This window comes from Lepidochelys kempii, chromosome 20, assembly GCF_965140285.1.
Source record: "Lepidochelys kempii isolate rLepKem1 chromosome 20, rLepKem1.hap1, whole genome shotgun sequence".
NCBI lineage: Eukaryota > Metazoa > Chordata > Testudines > Cheloniidae > Lepidochelys > Lepidochelys kempii.
Genome location: NC_136399.1, coordinates 24,796,557 through 24,818,863, shown reverse-complemented (window position 1 = coordinate 24,818,863; position 22,307 = coordinate 24,796,557). Strand labels below are relative to the sequence as shown.

Here is a 22,307-nt window from a genome sequence, read left to right as displayed (position 1 = left end):
TTTTTACATATGTAACACCATTATAAATGCTGGAGGCAAAGCAGGGTTTGGGGTGGAGGCTGACAACTTGCAACCCCCCATGTACTAAGTTTGTGACCCCCGAGGGGTCCTTACCCCCAGTTTGAGAATCTCTTATCTAACCTGTCAGATGTGTTGTACATACCTGAGGCCTGGTCTCCACAGTCATACAGGTTTAACTATAGGTGTCATTTTTAAACTAATTTTGGTTAAATTGCTACAACAGTGGATGCTTTTAAATCAGTTGAAACGTGGAAGATGCACAGGCTGGGAGCAGAAATTGAGGCACAGAGAAAGGAAGTGACTTGCCCAGGGTCACATTGCAGGTCAGTGACAGAGCCAGAATAGAACCCAGGTGTCCTGAGTCCAAAGGCAGATTATGGTTTTGTGGGGCCCTGGGCCAGCCCAAGAGGGACCCCTCCCCACCCCTTCTACCTGCAGTCCCAATCTCTCCCCCCACCACCACTCGTACTGGGAAAATGGGGTCAGGGCGTAGGGACTTGTCCATCTCCACCCACTCGCCTGGTGCTCCTGCTGGGGAGCAGGGTTGCGGCACGGGGGCTTGCCCCATTCTGCTTGCCCAGCACTCCTACCGGGGACCCTGCTCCCCTAACAAACCAGCCCTGGTCAGTCACCCCCAGACCAGACAACCTTAACTCTGCCCTCTGTTTGATGCCAGCATGTGATGATGAATCTGCAATCGTATAAGACAAGGAAAAGAAAAAATCTTCCAGGCTTTCTTCATGCACCCTGAAAAGCAAATGAGGGGCAAGTGGGTAGGATCAAGGCAGGAGAAAGTGGCGCATTTAGTCCAAGGTTAGGTATATTCCCAAATTATGAAGGTCATGTGGGGTGAATCAAATCGATTCCCAAATGGATTTTCACCAGTACATCCACCCAAGGAACAAAATGCTGTCAGCCTTTTGTCACTGGGGGGATGTGGGGGGCCCCCCTTCTTTACACCCCCTCTCATCCCTTCCACACTGCCACCTTCCCCTCTTCTCCCCTTTCCCCAGCCCCTTCCTCACAGCCTGTTTTCCCGACCCAGCCACTCCCTGCTCTGCCCCCTTCCTCACTGCCCTCCCCTTCCTCGCTGATGCTCCCCCTCCCAAACCCACACGCTCTCCCCTCTACGCACGCGCGGAGCCCCGCCAAGGGCGCCAGGACTCCAATTCCCGTGATGCCCCGGGACGGAGGGCTGTACCATTGCCAGGCGACGGGCGGGGGGGGGAGCGGACGGCGTCGCTCTCTGCCCCTCCCCCTCCCCCCAGCGGAGGGCCGGGGGTGGCAGAGTCCGGCCGGGAGCCGGGCCCGCCGGGCGGGGATGGGGAACTGCCTCTCCTCGCAGGCGGCCGATGACCTCTCGCTGCTCAACGACTCGGGGGACGGGGCCAGCCTGGGGCCCGGGGACCCGCCGCCCCCCCCGGCTCCACCCCCCTACCAGGTACGGGGCGGGGGAGCCTGGCGGGACTGGGGGGGCGGCCCGAGGGGGCGGGGGAGCCTGGCGGGCTATGGGGCCCGTGGGGGGACTGGGGGGCCATAGGGGGAGCGGCCCGAGGGGGCGGGGGAGCCCGGCGGGCTATGGGGCCCGTGGGGGGACTGGGGGGCCATAGGGGGAGCGGCCCGAGGGGGCGGGGGAGCCTGGTGGGCTATGGGGCCCGTGGGGGGACTGGGGGGCCATAGGGGGAGCGGCCCGAGGGGGCGGGGGAGCCTGGCGGGCTATGGGGCCCGTGGGGGGACTGGGGGGCCATAGGGGGAGCGGCCCGAGGGGGCGGGGGAGCCTGGCGGGCTATGGGGCCCGTGGGGGGACTGGGGGGCCATAGGGGGAGCAGCCCGAGGGGGCGGGGGAGCCTGGTGGGCTGTGGGGCCCATGGGGGGACTGGGGGGCCATAGGGGGAGCGGCCCGAGGGGGCGGGGGAGCCTGGCGGGCTATGGGGCCCCTGGGGGGCCATAGGGGGAGCGGCCCGAGGGGGCGGGGGAGCCTGGTGGGCTATGGGGCCCGTGGGGGGACTGGGGGGCCATAGGGGGAGCGGCCTGAGGGCGCGGGGGAGCCTGGCGGGCTACGGGGCTTGTGGGAGGACTGGGGGGCCATAGGGGGAGCGGCCGAGGAGGCCGTGGCGGGGGGAGGAGCTTGGGGAGCCATGGGGCCCATGGGGGGCTATGGGAGCCTGGGGGGCTATGGGGCCTGTCGGGGGGCGGCCCGATGGTGAGTATGGCGGCAGGGGAGACAGAGGGGCGGCCCATGGGGGGGAGGGCAAGGGAGAGGCAACGCCGGGAAAGTATGGGGGGAGCCTTGGGGTGGCCTGTAGGGGAAGGAGGGGCTCATGGGCTGGGGGGGAGCTGTGGGGAGCAGTTGGGGGTTGGCTTGGGGTAGGGGGGACCGAGGCCTATGGGGGTGTTCCCAGGAGAGGGATGTATTCAGAGGTGTGGCCCATGGGGCAGGTGGGTTGCCAGGAGAGGTGAGAAGCTGGGAGGCTGAGCTGGGAGGAGGGGGCTACCGCTTATGGGGATGGGATTCTGGGTGGGGAGGGAGGCTGCGCTATGGCCTATGGGAGAAGCTCGCTATGCAACTAGTGGTGTGACCCCTGGGGAGTATGGGGGTTTGCAACCCCGTGGGGGGGAGGGCTCTTGGGGAAGCTGGCTCTGCAGTTGGGGGAGGGGAGCAGCAAGGGGTGTGGTCCATGGAGCAATTCTGGGGGTGGGGGTGCGGCTCATGTGATATGCTGGGAGTGGCCCAGCGTGGGCTTCCTTTGGGAAGGGTATTAGATGAGGGTGGGGTGATGTCTCCTACCTGACTTAGCCAGCAGCACTCCCAGTCCTGTATGGGCGCATGGCTGGGCACCAGGGGCCAGCAGGATCCTCCCAGGAACTCCTGGGTTCCAGGCTTATTCTCTTCCCCTTGCCAGCCTTTGGCAGGCGCTGGCTTTGGACATGGGCCTCTGGCATTCCCAGAGAAGCCAGGCTGTATTTCTGATCAGCTCCCATCAGCACCTCCTGCAAACTGGGAGCCAGAGAATCCTGGCTTGTCCAGATTGGGATTGTCTCCATGGGCTATTTCCAGGCCTTTGGTCCTAGTCTGAAACACCTCAAGCAATGGGGCTTCTCACAGTCTCCCTTGGGCAGACTGTATCCTGATACTCAGCCTACACTGTGCTCAATTTCAGCCTAGCTCCACCCTAAACATTCCTCTCCCAGCTTGGTGTCTCCACCCTGAAGACACAGCTGTCTCCTGGGTGCTGTAGAAACGCCTAGTTAGATTGGAAGAGATCTGCCCAATGCTCAGAGCCATGTAAACTCTAAAGCTGTGTCTACACTCACACTTATGTTGGCAAAACTTTTATCACTCGGTGTGGAAACCCGCCCCCGGTGTTGCCTGCACAAGGGCTTGGATGCACAGCGCTCTGTTGGCGTCTCCCACTGATGTAGCTTCATTGAGCTGGTTTTATTCTGTCGATGGGAGAGCTCCCTCCCATCGGCATATTGTGGCTATGCAAGTGATCTTACAGCGGTACAGCTGTGCTGCTGAAAGCTTGTAAGTGTAGACATGGTCTAAGGCACCTATGGCCTTAGTAGAGATACACCAGATGGGTCTGAAGCCGCATAAACAGCCCAGTCAGTGTTTTCGGTCATTTGTAGGGGGAGGAACGTGTATTACACACTGCGGGTTGGAGGAGGGAATAGCATGTGTGTTTCTGGATGAAGGGCTTGACCCTGTGCCACTCAGATCATGGCATCCGGCTGGGTCTCTGGCCTGGCGTTTTTTCAGGAGCAGCATTGGTGTTCTCCATTGGTGCCTGAGTTCAGTAACACCATGAAGAACTGTCCACAGCCCTGCGGTGGGAGGCAAAGGACAGGGCTCTGAAAACTCCCCTTTCTCATGATGCCTGTAGAAACCTTGACACCAGCTAGGCAGCAGCTGTGCTGAGTGCATTGCTTGTTATGCTGAGCAGTCTGGTTTCCTTGGGCTTCCCTTTCTGTCTATATCCATCTGTCATCCCTTGTCTTACACTTGGATTGGAAGCTCTTTGGACCAAGGACTCTCTTTTCTGGTCTGTTTGTACAGCACCTAGCACATTAGGATCCTGATCCGTGATTGGGGTACTGGATGCTACCGTAATACACCTAAATAATGTACAGCACCTTGCACACTGTGGTCTTGATCCAGGACTGAGGCTCCTGGGTGCTACTGCAGTACAAATAAGGGCACTTCAAGTCTCCTACTTGGATAGATTGCAAAATGAACTCCTTAAATAGCATAATAGAAATGCCAGACCGGAAGGAACCTCAAGAGGTCATCTAGTCCAACTCCCCCCATGCTGAGGCAGGGTTGAGTCTACCTAGCCCATCCCTGCCCGGTTTGTTTTCTCTTAAAATCAGGAGGAGGGGGGACGTTCAGCCCTGGGTGCCTGTTACCAGGGGAATGAGCTCTTGTCTTTTGATTTTGAAGGAACATGAGCCGATCCCAGTGTATCACCCCACGCCGAGCCAGACCCGACTTGCCACACAGCTAACAGAAGAGGAACAGATCCGAATCGCCCAGCGGATCGGGCTGATACAGCACCTGCCCAAAGGGATCTTTGATCCGGGCACGGAACCATCGGAAAAAAAAGTGAAAGAGTAAGTCCTTTGCGTCGGACACCCTTCGTTTCCTCTCTTAGCCCGGGCTGAGCTGATGGCAATCGCCATAAAGCTGAACAATCTGCCCCTAATGCATGTCTAAACAGTCCTTAGAATTTACTGCCTTAGTTTGCAGTAACTCCAAAATTGTCATGGAAACTTCCCAGGCTTGGCATAAAATCCACTCACCCCTCGAGGGAAAACAACTGACTAGCTCCAAGCCTGTGGTATTACACAAGGCTGGATGACGTCTGCCTAGAATGGAAAGTCTTTGAGGACCGAGTCCTTGTCTTCATACCTCTCTGCTAGAGCAGCCAGCCCGCAGTTTGCCCTCTGCAAATATTTTTCTATCCAGTGTGCTGATCCCACTTCTTCCAGACAGCTCCACTTTATCTTCAAACCCTTTCTCAAACATAACCAAGCCTCCATGAAAGCTACTGCTTGTTAAGTTTTGCATTTCAGAGTTCAGCTGGTATTTGAGAGAGTCTCCCATTGGAGGGCTGAGGTGGGAAGTAACCCGTTTTTTCTGTTTAGAATAGGGCACTGGTTGTACTCTCAGTTGTCTCTCATAGAGCTTAAGGTCAGAAGGGACCATTAGATAGCCTAGTCTCACCTCCTGTATATTACAGGCCATTAAAGCATTTCAGTCGTCAGGAGACTAAACTCTGCTCCAGGCAGAGAACAGGCGAGAGATCAAGCTGCCATCGTGCCCAAGGCTCCTGCAATGGCAGGGAATTGATGACCGATGCCTAGATTTCAAATGCTTGAGGAGTTTTCCTGTAGGGGTCAGGAAATCAAACCGGAAAACTGTCCAGTCCAAAAGCCAGTGTATTAAACTTACAGGCATGTGAAAATGAGACTGGAAATCACTTTGCTAGCCTATCTGTTTGCCAACACCTGTTCATCTGGATTCACCCTGCTCAGATAGATGTAGCAGCCCCTACTACATAGATGTGGCCGGGGGGGGAGAGGATCGCTTTCACCTTCCTTGGAAGCAGCTAGTCTGGGGCGCTGTGGGAGGTAGAATACTGGTCTGATGCAGCCTTGCAGTGCCTGGCATCAAGTCCAGAGGCATTTGATTGTACTCAACTCTGTGCATCAGCTTATTGGGTCAAGACTCCTCCCTCTGAGCATGCCCAGGCTGGGAATCTCTATATGCTGCTCTGCTGGAAGAAAGGGGCTTTTCTCTCTTCCCAGGGCTCATGGGAAGCAGAGCATGAAGTAGAGCGGCCTCAAGGCTACTCTAGCTTGACAGGCCCCTGAACATAGGAGGGGTAAAGCCCCCAGGGCATGGATGGAGACAGTGGGGTCAGGTATCTCCCCTGCAGCTGGCAAGCTAACAGCACTTCCCCTCTCTCTGGCCACAGGTGTGTGATCTGCATGCTGGATTTTGTGTACGGAGACCCCATCCGGTTCCTGCCCTGCCTGCATATCTACCACGTGGATTGCATCGACGACTGGCTGATGCGCTCCTTCACCTGTCCCTCCTGCATGGAGCCGGTCGATGCTGCTCTGCTGGCCTCCTACGAGACTAATTGAGGCCAAGCATTGTTGTCGTGGCCCACGCTAATGCTTTGAGGCTGGTGGTGCGGGGGGGAAGTTGGACAAGTGTGGAGGGCTGGGGGCTTTTCATTTTGCACACTCACGGGATACACCAAAGACTCCGGCAAGGAACTCCAACCCTGCTGCCTTGCAGATCATCCAGAGCCGTTAGAACGTGGCTCCGACTGAATGTCAGTTAAAAGCTGCCTCTTACAAGCTCTGTATTTGTGTGTCAGGCTGAGGTATTGAAAGTTCCCTTCCTGGGCCCTCCCAGAAAGCAGCACCTGCCCATTCCATGCAGCCTCTCCAAGTAGCTCCTTAGCGAGCATGGCCCAGCTCTGATGGGGATGGGGGGGGAGGTGCTGTTCAGCTGCAGTCCCTGCGTGAGTGTGACAATATTAGCATAACGCAGGAGTGAAAGAGCAAGAGATAAACGGATGAGGTTAAATAAAAACAGGTACTGATCCCCTTGGTAACAAACAGAAGGTGCAAGAGCGTAGAGGTGCTGGCTGCTCAAGATTGAGCTTGGTTAGGGATTTTTTCTGTTCCTCTCTGCTTTAAATAGTCACAACTCAGCTCCTTTAGCACCTGTTTTTCCCTTCCCCTGAGTGGGGGCAGTTGTGCTTAACCCCTTGACTGACTGAAACCAAACTGCCCACCCCCCAATGGGCTGGAATGATGAAAATAAGCCCCCAAGTGGCTCCCCACCCCCTGTTATTCAAACAGGAGTGCCTGAGAAGCAACCTTCTCCCTGTAGTGGGTGACTTTAAGAAGCAACATTACAGCAGGACTCTGCAATTCTAGCACGACAAAGGGCACCTGTGAAGGCGCTAACCTCCTTAGTGTAAATCTTGGGTTTGAGGAAGGGAAACCAAACCCTGCTCATTTTCTCTCTCCTGCTTTAGAGATTATTCTCACCAATCAGATAATGTTCTAATATTCCACCTGGCACATCTGCCTGAACAAAGCGATTTCCTGGAGGAATTTCTCTCACCCCCAAAAGGTTTTATAGTCCCCAAAATAAATTATTTCCATTAAGCCAAATCTGCTTGGCACAATGTGATTTTTATCGTGTCACAACTGAATGGTTTTAAATAACCAAATGCAGGTTTCTTCCCTAGTGCTATTTTAAGTGCGTTAAGTGTGTGCCAGGTAAAGGGCAGTTGCTTTTTGATGAATTTTCTCCTTTTTGAAGGTAGGGCAGCAATTAATTTGTTCCCTTTGAGATTGCAACTTTAATACCAGTCATTAAACTCTACAGTATGCAGATCTGCTGCCTTAGCTGGCTTACAAGGCAGCAAAGACTGATCAAAACTACAAGAGTAGAAAATTGAAAACAGAGGCCACGTTTGCTCCATGAAATAGGAAGTTTTCTTTCGCATGATGGGAGCACCAGGAGCTTCCCTTGTTGCCTTGAGACTTAAACCTACGCTAGCGAAGCCAGCTTGTTTGCCTTCCACACACTCGGCCATCAGATGCCCCTCGCCATGCGGGAATTGACCCAGCCCACTGGGCTTTGCACAATTTTTTAGTGAGCTGCCAGTTGGATGGGCTGGCCTGTGCTCTGTTAGCAGTTCCCATGTCAGAGGCGTGAAAGGGCTTTTCCAGTTATGTATTGTCCTTAACAAGGATTTAGCGCTTGAATGTCAAGACTGATGTACATTGCCTGGGAAATGAACAATAAAATAGATTGCCTGTGAGCGCTCGGCCGTGTGGATTTCTGGTGGTGAGCCTCTCCTACCGTTCAGCCTCACAGCTTACAAAGGCCTAGGCACAGCACACACCTCTGAAGGAGGGACATGTCAGCCCTAGGCCCCGGTGGGGAACAGAACCCCACAGCCCTGACAAGATGCAACACTAGACCACATTTAAGACTCCTGTAGCCATCTCTGTCACGACCACTTGCATCACTGCCTGGCCCATACAGGAGCCGCTGCATCTACTGTCATGGTTTCCTGGGGGACAGCAATGTACTCCTCATGCAGCTGGAAATTGGTCAGGAGCATGGGCCTAAACTGTGCTCCTGATGGACCAGGTCACGTCACAGAGAATGGCAATGCTAGCTGCTGGAATAGGATGTGCTTGTGGGAGATTTAACCTGGACCTGTGATCTCTTCACCCAAAACTGCTACCCACCCTCACAACGGCTTGCATCAGCTGTGGCTACCACCTCCTGCTGTATCTCTGACCATGTACACCACCTAGTTGTACATGGTCAGAGATACCCTTTGTCTTAGTTGAGGTCTCAAGGCTATATGTCTCCACTGCAGTTAACCTGGGGGAGCAGTGCCTGGGTGTGTGTCCCCAGCACTGAACCATGTCCTCTTGGTTTCTGCACTTGCCTGTGTGTCTGGGGACATATCTCTGGGCTGAGATGCTCTGGGATTCCTTCCCAGTCAATTATGGGAGAAACTGTCTTTCCTTCAAGACGGAATTGGGGCAAGAGCATTGGAGGACAAGTAGCACCCAAGTACTTCAGCCTGCATCCTCACTGCAAAGCCTGGGGGTTCCTGCCTGGGTTCTAATTCATCTCCCCAGCCAGGTTAGCTAGCCTGGCCTTAAAACACCTTCAGACCCACCTCAGACACTTACAGGACAGAAATGTGGTTTGGGAGGATTCTAGGTTAATGGTGCAGTGTAGACACAACCCCCTGCCCATTCCCCCAGGGTATTTCCATAGCTCCTTCTACCCCATGAGCTCAAAGCACTTACCTCAGTCCCAGGAGGTAGGTACCACCCTCTTTCTCCAGCTAGGGAAGCTATGCTGTAGCCAACAGCTTACCATGCTCCTGCTCTGTTTACAGTAGCTGTATCTGTGAATGGCTTTATTGGCAGCAGACAGCTAATTAATTACACATGCAAAACAGAAAACAGACAGAAAACAGAGCAACACTTCCTGTGAAACAGGCCTACAGCCACAGCAGTATGTGCAACAAGAGTTTATTTTAAACAGCCAATCTGGTAAGAAAAAATTGTGAGCAGCTCTGAGCTTGGCCCGTAAGAGTGATAAATCAGGTGGACAGCCACAGGGGATATGTCACAGCAGCTCCAAGGCCCAGCCGTTCACTTAAAGCCTTACGTAGGTAGGATAGGTCAGCTAGGGTACCTGCTATAAGCCTCAGGTCACACTAAATAGAACCTGGCCCAAGAGATTCATGTCACTCATCTCTACCTATTAAGGGATCCAGCTTCCCCCTCCCCCTGACTGGTAGAGAAGATACACTGATCGGAAACTACACTCTTTCCCCAGCTCCTCCTGGCAAGAGCCATTCATGGGGAAAATCTGGCTCCAAAATATTCCAGGATTAATTGGCAACTGCACCTCTCTCTCCTCAAAGGTGCTGCTAGGTAGGAGCATCTCCAGCTGCTCACTGTGAACAGATGAGAAGAGCCAGCTGAAGGCAAGTGGTTGAAAATGGCACAATGGGCCTGAGATTTAAACCCAACTTGATCCCACACTTGAGGAAATAAAGGCCCAGAGCAGAGACCCTTAGGCTGAAGCAGCTGGGTATAAGCTTCAGGCCCTGCCTTTAAGCCATCACTTAATTACAGGTGGATATTTAGTTTGCAATTGCCTCCAACTGGCAGATCATGCTAGCAACACCTACAGCCTTCACCACTGCCAGCAGCTGGAGTTTAAGATGTCACAGCACTGTAGAAACTCTCCTGCCCCAACTTTGATGTAAATATCTTGTGAGTAGGGGAAAAGGCAGAGAGTTGAAATGACTTGGTTGCAGCTGCAGCGAGCCAGGGGTCTGAATTCCAGCCAGGCTTGTGGCCCATGTCACTCAGCCACTCCGATTGAGTGCAAACCCCACCAGGATGACATGGCCCATTTGTGATCAGGCTGCTGTAAGAGGCTTTGCCACAGCTGATTGGAGTCTTCAGGAGCAGTAGCAAGTTTTTAACACTTAGGTCCGTTTCCCCTCCCCACACACATCCCTGACCCTCACTAGACCACCCACTAGTGCCAAGTCTCAAGCTGCTTAGCTTACAGGAGCGACCACAGGCCTCCCATTCACTCGGACAGTTCTGAGAAACACCCCTCCCATTCCACAGGTAGCAATTGGGGGTCGCAGTCGCAGGAGTTTGTTAGGCAGGCAGTGATCGGGCAGTCTGAAACCGCTTGAAGTTGTGTGAAGGAACTGGGGAGAGAAACCACCACATGAGACGGTAACCCAGTAACTCTTGATTGGTCCTGAAAACGCTGAGAAGGGTAACGGAGCAAAGGTATCGCGAGGAACCAACTGGGAACCCTCCAACAGAGCCGCAGGGAATGCAGCACCAGCATCAAAGACACCCAACAAAGCAGGAGCAGCTTAAAAATATCCAAGGTCTTTAATGAATAAACGCAACTGTGGCATCCACATTTACTTTTAATAATGGAGTTTGACGCCCACCCTCTACCGCCTAGAGTTTCTACTCAAAGTTAGCTAGTATGAAGCTCAACTTGCTGAGACGGCTGGAGTCCTCAGTGGGTGAGAGGGAAGAGCAGGGGTGGTGGTTGTGTACAGATGTGGAAGCGAGTTGTATCTCACATGCGAGAGCTGGTGATTAGATTTTGCTTTGACAGCCGCGGAAATATACAACATTGTCGGGATTCCACTAGTTTGGATTCTTTTAAAAAAATAAAAGCTACAACTAATTCAGAGTCCGTACTTCCCAGAAGGAACCAACGAAAAACAAAACTAAGTAAACGACAGACTAATGAAAGTCTCGGTGCGCCTGGGTATATAAAAAACGTCTGTGGGAACCATCCATTGGAGCCAATGCTAGAAACAGCTGTGTTAAGTTCACAGTGACTAGCTACCCTCCTTCGCTGTTTTAAATAAGTATGTACAACAGAGCGTCCTCACGGAAGTCAGCAGAAAGAAGGGCTATTTAACAAGGGGTCTTGTTTTGTCATCATCGCTACACTGGTGAGCTTTGTATTTTTTCACTTCTGCCATGTATTTGGCCCAGGCATCTCCTTTACTTGTCAAAACCTGCAGAGAGAGAAAGGGGAAATTCAAAGGCTGTAACCAAAACACATGCACTGAGTGGATTTTGTTTTCAAAGGGCTTTACACCAATTAGCTACCTGCCAACACCCTCACCAGGTAAAGCAGCAGTTATCCCAAACAGGGACATGGACAGGAAGACTTTTGCCCAAGGCCACAGCAAGCCAGTGACAGGACTAGAACCCAGGAATCTTTACTCCCAACTCTGATCACTAGGCCCCACCCGCCCCTCCCAGAGCTGGGGACAGACCCCAAGAATCCTGATTCCCTGTCCCACCTCTGCTCTAAGCACCAGAGCCCCCTTCTCATGCCAGGAATAGAACCCAGGAGACCTGGCATCCAAATTTCTGTTTTAATCCCATACACACCTTGACTGTTATACTGAAGCCCCTTTCATCACTGACAGTTTAAAGTGCCCACAAGTGACTCCCTGCGAATCTCAGCTGCACAGGACGCTGGTGTACAATTACCACAAGGGCTCTCCAATGACCCACCCTGCCCTCAGCCGAGGTGTGGGACAGGAGCATGGTTAGGTAGCACTGCAGATACTCTCTGCTTCCCAGGGCCATGGGAAACGGTGTAACTTGGAGCAGCTCAGAGGCTCTTCTGTCTGCACAGGGAAATAGCCCAGAACTACCACACTGGAAGTGGATTAATCTAAACAGAAGTAGTTCCACTTATTCCACACTTGGGTGTGTCCACATAGACAGAACAGCTTCAATACAAGGGCAAATAGCCCAGAATAGCTATTCTGAGCTAACGCTCCATGTAGACACTCTTATTCAGTCTCCCTTAACCCAGCCCCAGAATAGGCAAGCATAATGGTGGCTCGAAGTCTCCTCCAAGCAGCATAGGAACTGACTCACTCAGAACTCATTTCACACCAGAACCCGCTGCCCAGATATGCTCTTGGACTGATTTTTTTCAAGAATGTTTATCATCACTAATCACAGTAGAACCTGCGTTTTACAACACCAATCTTACAAATGACCAGTTACACAAACACCTCCCCCTCCATGTCAGATGGGGAAATCACATAATGATGAAGATCATCATCAACTTCCTTCACATTCCGATGCTGTCAATGCATTGGAAACCGCTTTGCAGCAGTTTGAAGGACAAGCAATCAAGCTATGCAGGGCACAATCCTGAACTTATGCACCAGAAACTGTCATTTTGAGACCACCACATTTATGAACTCTTCGGTTCCCAGTTGGTTTGTAAAACAGAGGTTCTGTGGTCATCCCTAGCTCTTCTCTAACATTTTTCCCACCAGAGATCTCAAAGCACTTAAAGATCAGTATCACCCCATGTTACAGATAATGAAATGGAGGCACAAAGGGTCATGAATTGCCCAAGAGCACCCAGCAAAGCAACGCCAGGAGCAGAAGCCAGGTCTCCCCAGTTCCAGTCCAGTGCGCTATCCACTAGGCAACCCTGGCTCCGCCACTTACCTCCTCCTCGGTCTTTTGCTTCTTTGCTACCACTCCTGTCTTCAGGGCTAGTTTGTTGCCACCTCTCCGCTTGCCCACCTGGGTGAAGGGACAGAAGACTGCAACCGTTATACGAGCCCTGGCAGCTGCAAGGGTAATGTTGCCCACTATATAATGGAATAGGGAGTCCTTCAATTAGATCATCTTAACGCGTCACGCCTCTTCTTCAGAATAAAGCTGCCAAGCGTTACCTACAGCCTGCGCCCCACCACAGCCACAGATGCTTGGAGAAGACAAACGCACTTCCAACAGCTAGCTACCGACGCACCGTTTGGTTTAATCCAACCGCAAGCAGATGCCAAGGGAATCGGAATCCTAACCCAGAGTTCTTCCCCATCCCAATACGAGCCATTACAGCAGGGCTGTCCCCCCAGGAAGCTTTCATTTTTCGAGCCTCATGCATCCCCTTCCACCACCTCAAATATGCCTGAAGTGGTTTCACCGTCAGACACTGGCAATCATCAATAGGGCATGCTGAGCATTTCACAGCCTGTCACATGAAGCTCCCTAAACCTATCTGCTGTTAAACTACTGCCTCATGTGTAGTATTAATGTGGATTTTCACAGACTTGAGGAAGTGCTCCGGGCACTCTAGAAATCTCTGTATCAAGCTTATAAAGCTAGTGGGGTATTATTTTTATGCAATGATGTAAGCAGAGGTTATGTGCATTCTGTAATTAGCTAAGTAGAAAGTCAGCGGAAGACAGACATTTTGCATAAGAATAATTATCTCCAAGAGTCATTCTTTCATGGCCAACATCCAGTCAGGTAGGTTGCTGGGACTCCCAACCACAGCCTTGGGGAAACCCTGCTCCTGTTCCTGCTCTGCAGCCTGCAGAAGTATGAATAGTCAGATTCAGAGACTCAGACTTTAAGGTCAGATGGGACCATTATGATCATCTAGTCTGACCTCCTGCACCACGCAAGCCACAGAATCTCACCCACCCACTCCTGCAATAAACCTCTCACCTATGTCTGAGCTATTGAAGTCCTCAAATCATGGTTTAAAGACTTCACGGTGCAGAGAATCCTCCAGCAGTGACCCGCGCCCCACGCTGCAGAGAAAGGGGAAAAACCCCCATGGCCTCTTCCAATCTGTCCTGGAGGAAAATTCCTTCCTGACCCCAAATATGGCGATCAGCTGAACCCTGAGCATGTGGGCAAGACTCACCAGCCAGACACCCAGGAAAGAATTCTCTGTAGTAACTCAGATCCCACCCCCTCTAACATCCCATCACAGGCCATTGGGCCTATTTACCACGAATAGTCAAAGATCAATTAATTGCCAAAATCATGTTATCTCATCATACCATCTCCTCCATAAATTTATCAAGCTTAATCTTGAAGCCAGATAGGTCTTTTGCCCCCACTGCCTCCCTTGGAAGGCTGTTCCAGAACTTCACTCCTCTAATGGTTAGAAACCTTCGTCTAATTTCAAGTCTAAACTTCCCGATGGCCAGTTTATATCCATTTGTTCTTGCGTCCACATTGGTACTGAGCTTAAATAATTCCTCTCCCTCCATAGTATTTATCCCTCTGATATATTTATAGAGAGCAATCATATCTCCCCTCAGCCTTCTTCTGGTTAGGCTAAACAAGCCAAGCTCCTTGAGTCTCCTTTCATAAGACAGGTTTTCCATTCCTTGGATCACCCTATTCAAAGGGCATTCGAGCAAGGCAAGAGGCCATGAAATCCCTGCTTCCTCCTACCCCAAAAAAGGAGATCCCAGCTCCTGTTCCAGCCAAGCTGCAATAATACTGCAAGCCTTGAGTGACAGCCCATCTCCCTCACTGCCAGTCCCAACATGTGCTAGGAATGTGACAGCATGGAGGCAGGGCTCTACAGCACAATGCGTGCAATTGGTACTTCATAACCAATTAATACACATAAAAGTAAAGGGCAGGAAACTCTTTGCACTTGGATTTTCATTCTCTACAATCCCTGTTGATCCTGAGCTAGGGCAGGCAGAGGAAAAATGGGTTTTTGTTTCTCAGTCCATACAGTTCCCTAGCAAACAGAAAAACATGGTCTGCTGTTACAATGAATAAAAGCGCTGTTAGCTCCACATAAGGGAGATCAGATTTGTGCCTCTATCATCATCCAGGTCCAGTTTTCAGAGATCTACTGTACTACGTTCCAACACTCACTGGCCTGCACATGAAACCCCAAAATAGGGTTTAGAACCAGTAAACGTGCAAAATTCATCCTATGGGGTGGCTATTTTCTAAAAGGCAGTTAAACAGCTCTCGCTAACAGCCCTACAGTAAGGTGGCATTCAACATGAAGGGAATAGAAAAACACAGTACCAAAGCCTGTCCTGAACACCATAGAGCAGACAGCTTTACCTTGGTTAGGGCCCGATTCAGCAAGGTACACAGACACACAAATAACTTTTTTGCATATTTATAGCCTCATTACAGAATAATGTTAATATCTTGGTGAATCAGGTCCTATCCAATGCATTAAGCAGGCACCAGGATGGCCAGCAATGCTACTGATTATTAAAGCTACGATTTTTTCAGAGGTCATGGAAGTCATGGAATCTGTGACTTCAGCCTGTGGCAGCCAGGAGCTGCAGGGTCCCCGTGCCGCCCAGCAGGGGTACCCCGCAGCTCCCTAGCCGCTGCGTGCAGTGTGGGGACCCCGCAGCTGAGCTCCCAGTTTTGTCATGGGTATTTTTGGTAGAAGTCATGGGTCACAGCTTCAGTGAATTTTTCTTCATTGCCCGTGATGTGTCCTTGACGATTACGAAAAATATCCTTGACAAAAATCTTATCCTTACTGACTATTCAATGTCCTCTGCTAGGGGGTTCCAAAGGGCACTGTGAGTGACCAGCACTGTAGGAAGGAAGAGGAGGAGTAATAACTGCGGAGGCCAGGTCTGAATGCTGAAGCCCAAAGCAGGTAAGGCTCTGAACCCGTTTAACATTTGCAAACACCACTGCAGTTTTCACGCACACCTATCACCACTTGTACAGCCAGTACCCGAGACAACTGGGAAAGGCAATAGTTATTCTTTAACATTATTTTCTCACTCAGTTTTTGTTGTCCCCATCCAGCTCGCTACAACAGTGTCTGACCTTTGCTGTAGCTAGCATAGTTCAAACTCTTGTGGGGACAGGGCCCAAGATGTATTTAGCCCATCATAGTTTGACCAGTGACCCAGATATTGTAATGGCAGGGCAGGGGATTTGCTTTAGCATCATTGCAATCTTCAGAAGTTACAGCTAACGAGCTTCCAAGCACAACAGGGAAACAGTGCTAATAACTGTTAAGGAAGCACACTATTCAGTGCAAACAGGGCTCAAATAAATTGGTTAGTCTCTAAGGTGCCACAAGTACTCCTTTTCTTTTTGCGGATACAGACTAACACGGCTGCTACTCTGAAACCTGTTATTACTCTGAAGAGTAGTCAATTAAGATGTAAAGATCCAGGGGGTTAAAAAAAAATAATCAGCAAGACATAATTCCACCCACATGCCAGGAAGTGAAAAATGTCATTGTTGGAATAAGTTTCTTCTGTAGCTCTAAAAAACTCTCCTTAGAAAGCAGCTTCATCTAGAGTCTCTATTTGATAAATACCACAAGTATCAGCAATAGCTCATAGCATTTGTGGGCCCTTTACTGCTTCATATTCTCTCAAATCTGTGAAGCAAGAGTAAGGGACTTGCCCAAGGCCACAGAGTCAGCAGCACAGTGGATATTAGAACTCAGGAGCTCCTGGTCCCCAGTCCCACGCTGACAAACCTGCCACAACCTTAAATTCCACAGCACTGACCATTGCACACAAAGCTCTAACTTCTCCAAGCTCAACTGGCTTTCAAGGCAGTGAGGGCCAGCTATTAAAGCAAGGGGCGGGTAACCAAGAACAGTGGGTTTGCCTTTCACATCTAAAGGGGGTATGATCTAGTGGTTAGAGATAGGACTGCAACTCTGGACTGGGAGCGAGCAGGAGTCATGCCTACCAGGTTCTAATCCAGCTTTGCTACTAGCCCAAGAGAGCTTTAGTCTGCTTGCAGTATCTCTTCTGTTCCCTGGGTCAAAATCAGGGATAATACTTACCTCTAAGTAGTGCTCAGAATTAGCTACTTAGCACTGCAATGATCTGAAGCGCTATATAAACTCCAAGGATTTATTAGCCATCTGATAAGGGGACAGCCTTGATGAAGTACAAGCTCTAGTAATTACTTCATTCCTTAATGGGCACTCAGAGCACACACCAGATCAGCTGGAGCCCAGGACTGGCCATTCAAGTTCTACAGAAGAAACTTTGAGGACTCCAGCAACTAACATTTTCCCCCCTGGTCCTGGCACGTGCGCACAGCCAACTAGTTGAAAGTAATCCATGAAGCTGTGCGAGCAGGGGATGGAAAAGGATAACCTCTGTGAGATGCATGCACAGCTTCTCCCGGGGACATTCCAGAGACAAATCAAGTTTGGGGCACCTACCACCAGGCATTGGAGGGAGGAAGAAATGCCACTGCCAGGGAGGAGGAAAAACTTTTCATGTGGGGGGTGGAGAAGTTGCCTTCAGAGAGGGAACTTGCTTCCTAGTGTGGGTGGAATAAGGACACCCAGTGAGGGGGAAGGAGACCCCCCCCCATTATGGAAAGGGAACGAGGATGGGAAATATGGGTTTCCTCACTTGCAGAGGGTTCTAAAGCAGCAGGGGGACCAGGAGAGTGAGTGGCAGGGAACAGCACCCCACAAAGAGGGACAAGAGAGGGAAGGCTGCAGGCTCAGAGAATAAGGATAGGGAAGCTAGCAGGATATGTGGTCCAGGAGTAAATATCATGGGGAAGAGATGTGCTAGAGAAAGTGAAGAAGAGTGCAACCTCCAGTGATGGGGCAGGTGCCGGGGGGGGGGGGGGGAGAGTTATACAGTAAAACGAGGTTCCTGGGAGTTGGGCACAGGCCCCCCTGGGATGGGAAAGTTTGAGGTCCACAGGGCTGATAAGAGAGAATGAGGCCCTGGAGGAGAAAGGAAGTAAAGGCTGGGGGGGTGCGGGAGGGAGAGCAGGGGAGGCCCTGGGAATGAGAGGAGAGGGATGGAAGCAAGAGAACAGGTGTAAAGCCCCATAATGGGTAAGAGAAGAAGTAGAAGAAAAGGAAGGAGAAAGGGGGTCAGGGTCTCCCAGGGGATGGGGTAGGAGAGTGCGACTGGGGGTTTGAGGTCCCAGGGGAGATAGGAAAAATAAAAGTGGGGTGTAGAGGAAGAGAATGGGGAGTGGAGGCCCTAGGGGAGAACAATGGTGGGGGGGACAGGAAGGAGAAGTCGGTGGGGGAGGCTCCAGAGAACATGGGGCAGCAGGCTGGTGGTGTTGATGTAAGGGGGGGGGCGATTCATAGGAACTAGAGGAAGATAAGAAGATTGCAGCTGGAGAGCACGATCAGGGGAAGGCCACAGGGGGAGGGGAGCAGTGTAAGAGAGACTCCAGAAATTGGGGGGGAGGGGGGAGGAGGAGAAGAGATCGCATTGAGGCCAGGGAGGGGAGCGGGGGTAGATGGGATAGGAGAGGCCCTAGGGGGTGGAGGCCAGAGACTGGGGGGGGGGGGGAGAAAGAGAGGAGGTGAGGCCGGAGAGGGGAGCGGGGGGGGTGTGAGGAGGCAGCGGGAGGCTGGGGGTCGATGGGATGGGAGAGGACCCAGGGGGTGGAGGCCGGAGGGGGGAGCAGGGAGGGGTGTGAGGAGGCAGCGGGAGGCTGGGGGTCGATGGGATGGGAGAGGACCCAGGGGGTGGAGGCCGGAGGGGGGAGCGGGGGGGGGTGTGAGGAGGCGGCAGCGGGAGGCTGGGGGGTCGATGGGATGGGAGAGGACCCAGGGGGTGGAGGCCGGAGGGGGGAGCAGGGGGGGGTGTGAGGAGGCAGCGGGAGGCTGGGGGTCGATGGGATGGGAGAGGACCCAGGGGGTGGAGGCCGGAGGGGGGAGCCGGGGGGGGGTGTGAGGAGGCAGCGGGAGGCTTGGGGTCGATGGGATGGGAGAGGACCCAGGGGGTGGAGGCCGGAGGGGGGAGCAGGGGGGGGTGTGAGGAGGCAGCGGGAGGCTGGGGGTCGATGGGATGGGAGAGGACCCAGGGGGTGGAGGCCGGAGGGGGGAGCGGGGGGGGTGTGAGGAGGCAGCGGGAGGCTGGGGGTCGATGGGATGGGAGAGGACCCAGGGGGTGGAGGCCGGAGGGGGGAGCGGGGGGGGGTGTGGAGGCGGCAGCGGGAGGCTGGGGGTCGATGGGATGGGAGAGGACCCAGGGGGTGGAGGCCGGAGGGGGGAGCAGGGGGGGGTGTGAGGAGGCAGCGGGAGGCTGGGGGTCGATGGGATGGGAGAGGACCCAGGGGGTGGAGGCCGGAGGGGGGAGCGGGGGGGGTGTGAGGAGGCAGCGGGAGGCTGGGGGTCGATGGGATGGGAGAGGACCCAGGGGGTGGAGGCCGGAGGGGGGAGCGGGGGGGGTGTGAGGCGGCAGCGGGAGGCTGGGGGTCGATGGGATGGGAGAGGACCCAGGGGGTGGAGGCCGGAGGGGGGAGCAGGGGGGGGTGTGGAGGCGGCAGCGGGAGGCTGGGGGTCGATGGGATGGGAGAGGACCCAGGGGGTGGAGGCCGGAGGGGGGAGCGGGGGGGGTGTGAGGAGGCAGCGGGAGGCTGGGGGTCGATGGGATGGGAGAGGACCCAGGGGGTGGAGGCCGGAGGGGGGAGCGGGGGGAGGTGTGAGGAGGCAGCGGGAGGCTGGGGGTCGATGGGATGGGAGAGGACCCAGGGGGTGGAGGCCGGAGGGGGGAGCGGGGGGAGGTGTGAGGAGGCAGCGGGAGGCTGGGGGTCGATGGGATGGGAGAGGACCCAGGGGGTGGAGGCCGGAGGGGGGAGCGGGGGGGGGTGTGAGGAGGAGGCAGCGGGAGGCTGGGGGTCGATGGGATGGGAGAGGACCCAGGGGGTGGAGGCCGGAGGGGGGAGCGGGGGGGGGTGTGAGGAGGAGGCAGCGGGAGGCTGGGGGTCGATGGGATGGGAGAGGACCCAGGGGGTGGAGGCCGGAGGGGGGAGCGGGGGGAGGTGTGAGGAGGCAGCGGGAGGCTGGGAGTCGATGGGATGGGAGAGGACCCAGGGGGTGGAGGCCGGAGGGGGGAGCGGGGGGGGTGTGAGGAGGCAGCGGGAGGCTGGGGGTCGATGGGATGGGAGAGGACCCAGGGGGTGGAGGCCGTAGGGGGGAGCGGGGTCGGGGGAGGCAGCGGGAGGCTGGGGGTCGATGGGATGGGAGAGGACCCAGGGGGTGGAGGCCGGAGGGGGGAGCAGGGGGGGGTGTGAGGAGGAGGCAGCGGGAGGCTGGGGGTCGATGGGATGGGAGAGGACCCAGGGGGTGGAGGCCGGAGGGGGGAGCGGGGGGGGGTGTGAGGAGGAGGCAGCGGGAGGCTGGGGGTCGATGGGATGGGAGAGGACCCAGGGGGTGGAGGCCGGAGGGGGGAGCGGGGGGAGGTGTGAGGAGGCAGCGGGAGGCTGGGGGTCGATGGGATGGGAGAGGACCCAGGGGGTGGAGGCCGGAGGGGGGAGCGGGGGGGGTGTGAGGAGGCAGCGGGAGGCTGGGGGTCGATGGGATGGGAGAGGACCCAGGGGGTGGAGGCCGTAGGGGGGAGCGGGGTCGGGGGAGGCAGCGGGAGGCTGGGGGTCGATGGGATGGGAGAGGACCCAGGGGGTGGAGGCCGGAGGGGGGAGCAGGGGGGGGTGTGAGGAGGCAGCGGGAGGCTGGGGGTCCATGGGATGGGAGAGGACCCAGGGGGTGGAGGCCGGAGGGGGGAGCGGGGGGGGGTGTGAGGAGGCAGCGGGAGGCTGGGGGTCGATGGGATGGGAGAGGACCCAGGGGGTGGAGGCCGGAGGGGGGAGCGGGGGGGGGGGTGTGAGGAGGCAGCGGGAGGCTGGGGGTCGATGGGATGGGAGAGGACCCAGGGGGTGGAGGCCGGAGGGGGGAGCGGGGGGAGGTGTGAGGAGGCAGCGGGAGGCTGGGGGTCGATGGGATGGGAGAGGACCCAGGGGGTGGAGGCCGGAGGGGGGAGCGGGGGGAGGTGTGAGGAGGCAGCGGGAGGCTGGGGGTCGATGGGATGGGAGAGGACCCAGGGGGTGGAGGCCGGAGGGAGGAGCGGGGGGGGTGTGAGGAGGCAGCGGGAGGCTGGGGGTCGATGGGATGGGAGAGGACCCAGGGGGTGGAGGCCGTAGGGGGGAGCGGGGTCGGGGGGAGGCAGCGGGAGGCTGGGGGTCGATGGGATGGGAGAGGACCCAGGGGGTGGAGGCCGGAGGGGGGAGCGGGGGGGGTGTGAGGAGGCAGCGGGAGGCTGGGGGTCGATGGGATGGGAGAGGACCCAGGGGGTGGAGGCCGGAGGGGGGAGCAGGGGGGGTGTGAGGAGGCAGCGGGAGGCTGGGGGTCGATGGGATGGGAGAGGACCCAGGGGGTGGAGGCCGGAGGGGGGAGCAGGGGGGGTGTGAGGAGGAGGCAGCGGGAGGCTGGGGGTCGATGGGATGGGAGAGGACCCAGGGGGTGGAGGCCGGAGGGGGGAGCAGGGGGGGTGTGAGGAGGAGGCAGCGGGAGGCTGGGGGTCGATGGGATGGGAGAGGACCCAGGGGGTGGAGGCCGGAGGGGGGAGCGGGGGGGGTGTGAGGAGGCAGCGGGAGGCTGGGGGTCGATGGGATGGGAGAGGACCCAGGGGGTGGAGGCCGGAGGGGGGAGCGGGGGGGGTGTGAGGAGGCAGCGGGAGGCTGGGGGTCGATGGGATGGGAGAGGACCCAGGGGGTGGAGGCCGGAGGGGGGAGCAGGGGGGGTGTGAGGAGGCAGCGGGAGGCTGGGGGTCGATGGGATGGGAGAGGACCCAGGGGGTGGAGGCCGGAGGGGGGAGCGGGGGGGGTGTGAGGAGGCAGCGGGAGGCTGGGGGTCGATGGGATGGGAGAGGACCCAGGGGGTGGAGGCCGGAGGGGGGAGCGGGGTCGGGGGGAGGCGCGGGGAAGCGGGGCCCCGGGTCCTTACGAAGCTGAGCGCGCTCCCGCTCCTCTTCTTCCCCTCCGGGGGCCGCTGCTGCTCAGTCCCGGAGTCCCCCGGGGCCGCCCCTGCCACCGGCTCCTCCCCAGGCCCCACCGTCCCGGCGGCGGCCGCTGCCTCCTGCCCCCCCTGGGCCGGCGCCTCCCGCCCCCGCTGCTCCGCCTCCATCTTGCGCTTGAAGAGCTCCAGGAAGCTGCCGTCGTTGGCGAAGATGTTGACGCCGCCCGGGCCCTGCGGAGCCGCCGCCGCCGCCGCCGCCGCCCGTCCCCCTCGGGCCGCCATCTTGTCCGCGGAGGCCGCCGCGCCCCGGGGGGTGTCGGGAAGAGCCAGCGCCGGCCGCGGGGCACGACGGGACAAGCCCCAGCGGGGGTCGGGCGAGCGAGCGCTCTGCGGCCCCAGGGGCTTGCGGGAACTCGCCGGGGCAAGGCACGCTGGGAATGCGAGGGCGTGCCCGTAAGGTACGCTGGTCCGGCACGCGCTCCGGGGGAATGGCGGGCACCACGGCCAATGATCGGCCAGATCGTGACCCTCGACTCCAATCAGGAGCCCTTTGGGTGGAAGTGAGGCTGTCGGCGCCCTATAATCCAACGAACCAATCAACTCCCCTCTCTTTAGCCCAATCACGTAAGGCAGA

At 56.0% G+C, this 22,307-nt stretch overlaps 2 protein-coding genes across 4 annotated transcripts; one reads left to right on the top strand and one right to left on the bottom strand.

The window, feature by feature from the left end:
- The first annotated feature begins 1,212 nt into the window (after positions 1–1,212).
- Positions 1,213–7,877, top strand: LOC140900990 (RING finger protein 11). The gene is made up of 3 exons (XM_073319109.1): positions 1,213–1,462; positions 4,466–4,635; positions 6,003–7,877. The coding sequence occupies exons 1-3, from the start codon at positions 1,343–1,345 to the stop codon at positions 6,172–6,174; spliced, it is 462 nt and encodes a 153-aa protein (XP_073175210.1). The 5' UTR covers positions 1,213–1,342; the 3' UTR covers positions 6,175–7,877.
- Positions 7,878–10,492: 2,615 nt separating this feature from the next.
- TRIR (telomerase RNA component interacting RNase) lies at positions 10,493–22,052 on the bottom strand. Of its 3 annotated transcripts, none has more exons than XM_073319110.2 (4): positions 21,662–22,052; positions 17,120–17,220; positions 12,631–12,776; positions 11,058–11,162 (listed from the first exon to the last, which is right to left on the bottom strand). In XM_073319110.2, the coding sequence occupies exons 1-4, from the start codon at positions 21,953–21,955 to the stop codon at positions 11,149–11,151; spliced, it is 555 nt and encodes a 184-aa protein (XP_073175211.2). In that variant the 5' UTR covers positions 21,956–22,052; the 3' UTR covers positions 11,058–11,148. The 3 variants fall into 3 exon arrangements, with proteins under 3 accessions (XP_073175212.2, XP_073175211.2, XP_073175213.2); XM_073319112.2 differs by having other exon boundaries at positions 11,073–11,162; positions 12,631–12,708; XM_073319111.2 differs by lacking the exon at positions 17,120–17,220 and having other exon boundaries at positions 10,493–11,162; positions 12,631–12,708.
- Between the last annotated feature and the right edge of the window lie 255 nt (positions 22,053–22,307).

Bases quoted from the DNA above. Each gene is read 5' to 3' on its own strand.
- LOC140900990 (XM_073319109.1), top strand. From the start codon at position 1,343: ATGGGGAACTGCCTCTCCTCGCAGGCGGCCGATGACCTCTCGCTGCTC. The intron at 1,463-4,465 runs GTACGGGGCGGG...TTGATTTTGAAG, and splicing joins CGGCTCCACCCCCCTACCAG to GAACATGAGCCGATCCCAGT. The intron at 4,636-6,002 runs GTAAGTCCTTTG...CTCTGGCCACAG, and splicing joins TCGGAAAAAAAAGTGAAAGA to GTGTGTGATCTGCATGCTGG.
- TRIR (XM_073319110.2), bottom strand. From the start codon at position 21,955: ATGGCGGCCCGAGGGGGACGGGCGGCGGCGGCGGCGGCGGCGGCTCCG. The intron at 17,221-21,661 runs GTAAGGACCCGG...CACCCACACTAG, and splicing joins GCGGGAGCGCGCTCAGCTTC to GAAGCAAGTTCCCTCTCTGA. The intron at 12,777-17,119 runs GTAGGTGCCCCA...TCCATTATATAG, and splicing joins CCTCCCTCCAATGCCTGGTG to TGGGCAACATTACCCTTGCA.